At 40.8% G+C, this 6,409-nt stretch overlaps 2 protein-coding genes across 2 annotated transcripts in view; both read left to right on the top strand.

Annotated features, from left to right (window-relative positions):
• LOC119419221 overlaps positions 1-1,869 on the top strand; it is a 28,298-nt gene extending 26,429 nt beyond the window's left edge. The window contains exon 14 of the mRNA XM_037686566.1: positions 1,845-1,869. Coding sequence (XP_037542494.1) covers positions 1,845-1,869 — 25 coding nt within the window. The remainder of the gene's footprint in view (positions 1-1,844) is intronic.
• Positions 1,870-3,053: 1,184 nt separating this feature from the next.
• LOC119419117 (alpha-tectorin-like) overlaps positions 3,054-6,409 on the top strand; it is a 21,582-nt gene continuing 18,226 nt past the window's right edge. Inside the window, exons 1-3 of the mRNA XM_037686457.1 lie at positions 3,054-3,083; positions 3,442-3,613; positions 4,399-4,530. Of these exons, the coding sequence (XP_037542385.1) occupies positions 3,054-3,083; positions 3,442-3,613; positions 4,399-4,530 (334 nt within the window). The remainder of the gene's footprint in view (positions 3,084-3,441; positions 3,614-4,398; positions 4,531-6,409) is intronic.

Below are 6,409 nucleotides of genomic sequence, written 5' to 3'. Positions count from 1 at the left end.
TATATATATGTATATACTACTATGTACTGGTAAGGATTAGGGTTAGGCATGTACTGGTAATGGTTAGGGTTAGGCATGTACTGGTAATGGTTTGGGTTAGGCATATACTGGTAATGGTTAGGGTTAGGCATGTACTGGTAATGGTTAAGGTTATGGTTAGGCATGTAATGGTAATGTTAGGGTTAGGGTTAGGGATGTACTGGTAATGGTTTGGGTTAGGGTTAGGGTTAGGGATGTACTAGTAATGGTTAGGGTTAGGGATGTACTGGTAATGGTTTGGGTTAGGCCTATAATGGTAATGGTTAGGGTTAGGCATGTACTGGTAATGGTTCAGGTTATGGTTAAGAATGTACTGTAAGGGTTAGGGTTTGTGTAAGGGTAGTTGTAAAGAAAGTACTCAAAGACTGTACTTAAGTAAAAGTACAAATAGACAAATGTACTTTAGTAAAAGTACAACTATCACATTAACGTTTTTACTTAAGTAAAAGTAATTAAGTACTTGCTTTTAAAAATACTTAAAGTATTAAAAGTAAAAGTACTTGAAGAATGTATTACCTAATGCAGTGTTCTACAAGATCGTTAAGTGTGCATACGTATGTATATTTTCTGTAACACATTAATAGTGTTGAGCCATTTTAATGAACGATGCTGCAGATATACATGTTTTTATTCTTTGACACCGTTCACACTTGGACTTGTGATTATTTGCGTCAGAATTTCAGAGATGACTTAAATGTCATTAATCAAAATAAGAAAGAGGAATGATTTTACCTTTGAAAGTTTTATTTAACACAAAGCAAAACTATTGTGTTGTTTTAACTGCAGTAAACACGTCAATAAAAGTTGTCTGCCTGAACAAAAGGAGCATTAGACACAACTAGCAAAGGAACAGGCTCTGATCAGATCAACTCCAGTTTGTCATCAACTCTAGTTAAAATATGTCTATTCAACCTTGTAATGGGTCAATACTGAACAATACTTTAACTTCCTGACACCATTTTTAAAACTTGGACCAGAGTGTCGAGACATTTGGAGACATCTCTTGTCCCCTAACATCATGAACTGACACATTTTAATGTTGCAGCAAGAAGTTCTTGTTCAAGTTCAGAAGAAGTTGTTTTCAAAGTTTTCTGAGTCCAGTCTGGCTCTTTTGGAAGAATCTGTCCTGCTGTAAGCAGGTAAGCACTTTGATAACAGCTACTGTTTTAAATGTGCTATATAAATAAATGTGACTTGACTGCTGTACGGAACAGTCTTTCAATAGTCTTTCAATAGTCTTTCAATAGTCTTTCAATAGTCTTTCAATAGTCTTTCAATAGTCTTTCAGTAGTCTTCCAATAAGGCCATGGGTGGCGCGTATCTTCTGACTGACTCTCTGCGGAGGAATCCATTTTGGGTGTGTTAGCGGTGCTGTGGGTGCGCCCAGCTCTATGACGTATATACTATAATGTACGTCATTGGCCCAGCTCTTCTTGAAGGTGGGTCTAACGTTACCTGCCCACTTTGCAGTGATTCAGTGGACCAACTCCCATCTTGCCATTGGTTACTTTCAAACTAAAGAACAAATAAAAACCACAATGTGAATGTAACTTGTAACTCAATGCATTATAGAAATCTAGTGTAGTAGAAAGTACAGATAATGTGAAATGTAGTGTAAAAGTCAAAGTACCCATGTTTAACTCTAGTTAAGTAACGTACAGATACATGAAAAATGTACTTAAGTACAGTAACAAAGTACTTGTACTTAGTCACATCCCACCACTGGTTAAGAGTCAGGGTTAGGCTATAGACATGAATGAAAAATTCAGTTTTTTGTTTTTTGTGCTTTGTCTCCATGTTTTCAGGCGCTGCTTCACAGACTTTCAGTAGTGCCACAAGGTTTGACATCAGCTCGTGTCCCGTCTTGTATTTTGGACAGACCTATGTAGAAGCCTACGTGAGTTCCTACTGCTTCCAAATCTCTTCCTTTATTCCCCATCACTTTCTTCTTCTGAGTTTCCTTCTTTGTACAAAAAGTGATGCTTGAACCAAACTAAATGCAAAAGATGGCTGCCACAGGAAACAAACTTCACCAAAAGCAGATCTGAAAATTAAATCAGATTTATAGAGACAGTGGTTCAATGTTTAAAACAATAAAGGACCACAGCAGAAACCTGATGAACAGAAAACAGATGGACAGATTGAAAAAAAACTGTATTTTATTCAAATGATGGTAGAGTGAGGCAGCACGGTGGTGCAACTGGTAGAGCTGCTGCCTCTCAGCGAGCAGGTCCTTGGTTCAAACCCCGGTCCAGGGGCCTTTCTGGGTGGAGTTTGCATGTTCTCTCCGTGCATGCGTGGGTTTTCTCCGGGTACTCCAGTTTCCTCCCACAGACCAAAAACATGCATGTTAGACTGATTGGTAACTCTAAATTGTCCCTAGGTGTGAGTGAGAGAGTGAATGGTTGTTTGTCTCGTTTGTCTCTATGTGTCCCTGTGATGGACTGGAGACCTGTCCAGGGTGTCCCCCGCCCCTCGCACAGTGATTGCTGGACATGGGCACCAGCGACCCCCGTGACCCAAAATGGAATAAGCGGGTAAAGATGATGGATGGATGGATGGATGGATGGATGGATGGATGGATGGTAGAGTGAAGAGGAAGAACTCATTGTTTTCAGGTGCTTTACAGAAGTGGATCATTATTAACAGGTTAATGGTATTTATCTAATAATCATTATTAATGCTCATGTTTGACTCAGAACAGTTGAAACAGAGAATATAGTGAGATATGAACAAATGTTTTTAGTTTGATTTGGGTCAAATCTTTTACATTAGTCTGACCTCATCAAGGTCTCTAAGCTCAAAAGAAACATATTCATAGATTTAAATTTTATTTCACTTTTGAAACATGAAAAAACATCCAGTCACAAGTTTTTCCTGCTCAGACAAAACTTTGCTCTGTACAAACATTTTTATTATTATTTTTATTATTATTAGAGGGAATTTTAACTGTAAATTGAAGACCCTTTGTCAAAATAAAACATTTATTAAGATAAAGTACTTATATATGTAACATGGGAGTGGTGGTGCTGAGGTTAGAGAAGGTGGGCCTGTGATCAGAAGATCGCTGGTTCAACTCCCGGTACCGACAACACCAAATTGTGGGTGGGATTGGTGAAACACCCACACCTGCCTCCACCCTCATCTGCCCCACACTGGGCCCTTGAGCAAGGCTCTGAACCCCCACCATCTGCTCCCCCAGGCACCCTACATGTGAGCTCTCTGCTCCACACAGAGGCTGTGGGTGCTCGGTGTCTGTGGTTGTGTCAGGAAGGACACCCGGTGTAAAAATACATCGCCAAGTCTTCGTGCGACTCAGTTCGCTGTGGCGACGCCTGAAGAAGGAGCAGCCGAAAGAAAGCTGATTTTATGAAAGCTGATCGTTTTGTTTCTGTCTCTCAGGGGAGCTTCACGAGTCAGAACACGGTGCTTTGCTTCAATGCTTTTTACGACCCTTCAGACGCAGGCGACTGCTTGCTGCTTCCTCCGTCAAGCGATGCAAGTCTGTCCATTGTTCAGCAGGACACCTCCAGAGGCTCAGAGATCAGCAACAGTTTGCCAAACTTCAACGCTGGTGTAATCTGCCATGTGGAACTTGACATAAGCAATGTGAGTTCAGCTCAGTTAGACGTGTTCTTAGTTTTAAACTGAAATAAATGCTTTGACAACTAAAAACTATTGCTCTAAATGTTTGCATGTACAGAACAGTGGTCAAAACTTAAGCTGCAGCTTTTTCTTTATTTTGATTTTTTTTATTTCAGGCATGTTGACCCATCTTTGAGTATGACAGCAACATATTGGGAATTATTGTAAAAAAGAAAAAAAAACATTAACTAAATGAAAAGATGCTCATGGTGTTGGCATTTCTTTGCAGACCTTCATGGCTATAGCAAATTATAATCCACAATCAGCGTTGGAGTTCGGGTACACTGGCTCTGGCACAAGTGTAAGTCATTTTACAAAACTTCAGTTTGTAAAATAATTATTTATAATTATGACTCCCAAGTCCAGGATTGAAAAAGCCATGATGACAGTGCACATTTCACAACATCTAATTCCATCCATCTCTGCTCTGTGAATCTAAAACTTTTTTGTTTTGTAGTCAGCTGATGTTTTGCTGAAAGGTGCAAAAGTCGCCACAATGACTGTTACACATGATGCAACATCACAACTTGCTGACTTCTTAGACATCAGCCGCTGCAGATATGAAGGTCGATGAATCTCTGAATCCAAATATGAACCTTTTGATTGTTTGAATGTGCAAATTTTGAATGTTTTAGTTTGTTTTTATTTACAGAATATAACGTAATGACAAATCCATAACTTTTTAAGCTAACACAGTCTTTCCTTATTTCTTAGGTGTTGTGTATGAACCTGATACTGTAGTAAGTTTTGAAACGGCAACCTGTACAATTCGCACCTGCAATAAGACTGCAGTTCTTGTAACAACCACCTGTAGACCCATGGAGACCTGTGACGGCAATGGAGTGTAAATATGACCTATATAGATTTTAAAGAAAGTGCTGTGATTGAACAAAATCATTGTTGGAGATGTTTAAATGTTTTGCTGTTTTGCTGGAGATACAGAAATTTGTACAAAAAGCTTTTATTGTGAAGGAGCTCCAATCTGTTTGATGGAAAGCTTTTATTGTGAAGGAGCAGCAGGAAGTGCTGGGTCTGATGCATGTGCGATGGAGCAAAGAGATGTGTCGCGGCCTTCTAAGTTCCAAACCAAATATTCCAAGAAAGGCCATGTGTGGCAACAGGTGGTCAGTTTCTTGAACGCATTTCCATCTTGACTGTTTGAAAAATATATGTAGTTTATTTCCCAAAAATGGACAAAACAATAACAAAAAAATCTCTTACAACTTGGATGAAAAAAAGGTAACTTAATCTCGTCTTAAAAGTTCAAAAGGTGTTCAAAAGTGGTAAAAAAAAATCATTCTACAACCTCCCATCGTCACACAGGACATTTGACAAACAAAGCCACTCCACCACACCCCTCTTGTGTCTTATTAATCTCTTTAATTAATGGGCGGGTCCAAAAGCTACCAAAGTAATTGCAGGTTTTGATTCCAAGTTAACTAAAATATATTTTAACTGCCCAAGGAAAAGCTAAGTTGATAGAACTTATGATTTACAAAAGTTCATCATAAATGGCCATAACAAGATGAGTAAACAGTGAGGATGATATGGTTTCTAGCTGAGTTGTTCACATGAATCAAAAAAATCCTGACTGCTTCCTGCTGCTGCTTCACTGGAGCTCCACATTATTCCACATCATGTACCTGCTGACTCTGATCAGTGTGCGGAGTATAGAGCCACCATCAGCTCCACATTTAGGCTCTCATTCAGAGATAAGGAATGGTAGAGTGCACCCTGGTTGCTGTAGCACACAAAAGCAGCTCATGTTTGTTTCTTCATTCGATAGGTGTGTCACCACAACGACCACGACAGAGCCAACCACGACAACCTCAGGCACCACAATAATGATTTCCACATCAGAGGCAAACATTACTACAACTACTAAGACAAATACAAACCCCACCACAACCGCAGAGGCTCCCACAACCACCACAGAACCCACCACCACTGCCACAGAGGCTCCAATTACTACAAATGAGCCCCCCACAATAACGATCACAACAGTGTCCCCCACCACTACTACTACAACACAGACCCCCACCTCTACTACCATATCAAACTCTATCATTACAACCACTACACTGGCCACCACAAAACCGATCAACACAGTGGCAATCGTTACAACAACAGAGTCCACAACCACCACTACCACAGAGGCTCCCTCTACTACAATAGAACCCCCCACAATCAAAACCACAACAGTGTCACCCACCACAACTATCACCTCAGACGCCACTGTTACTACCAATGCGATAACTACAACCAAGACCACCACAACAACAGAGGCACCATCTACCACGACAGAACGAACTACTTCGAACTCAGAGTCTCCGATTACTACAAATGAGCCTGCCACGACCACAACAAAGGCCCCAACCACTACTACAACAGTGGCACCCAATACCAGCACAGAGCCCACTACCACCACCAGCTCCATCATGACCACACAGGCTCCCATTACTACCACTGTGCCCACTACAACCACAACCACCACAGATTCACTTACCACTACTACAACTTCAGAAGCCACCGTTACGACCACTACTATGACCACTACAATGCCAGTCACTACCACAGAGATCACCACTACCACCAGAGAGACTCCCACAACTACCACTGAGATCCCGACAACTACGACTGCAACAGAGCCCTACACCTTTACTACCACTTCAGATACTCCCACTACTACAACTGAGCCACCCACAACCTCCAGCACTACAGAGAC

The sequence above is a fragment of the Nematolebias whitei genome, chromosome 1 (genome assembly GCF_014905685.2).
Source record: "Nematolebias whitei isolate Nwh7 chromosome 1, NemWhi1, whole genome shotgun sequence".
Lineage (NCBI taxonomy): Eukaryota > Metazoa > Chordata > Actinopteri > Cyprinodontiformes > Rivulidae > Nematolebias > Nematolebias whitei.
This window is presented reverse-complemented; position numbering and strand designations above follow the sequence as displayed.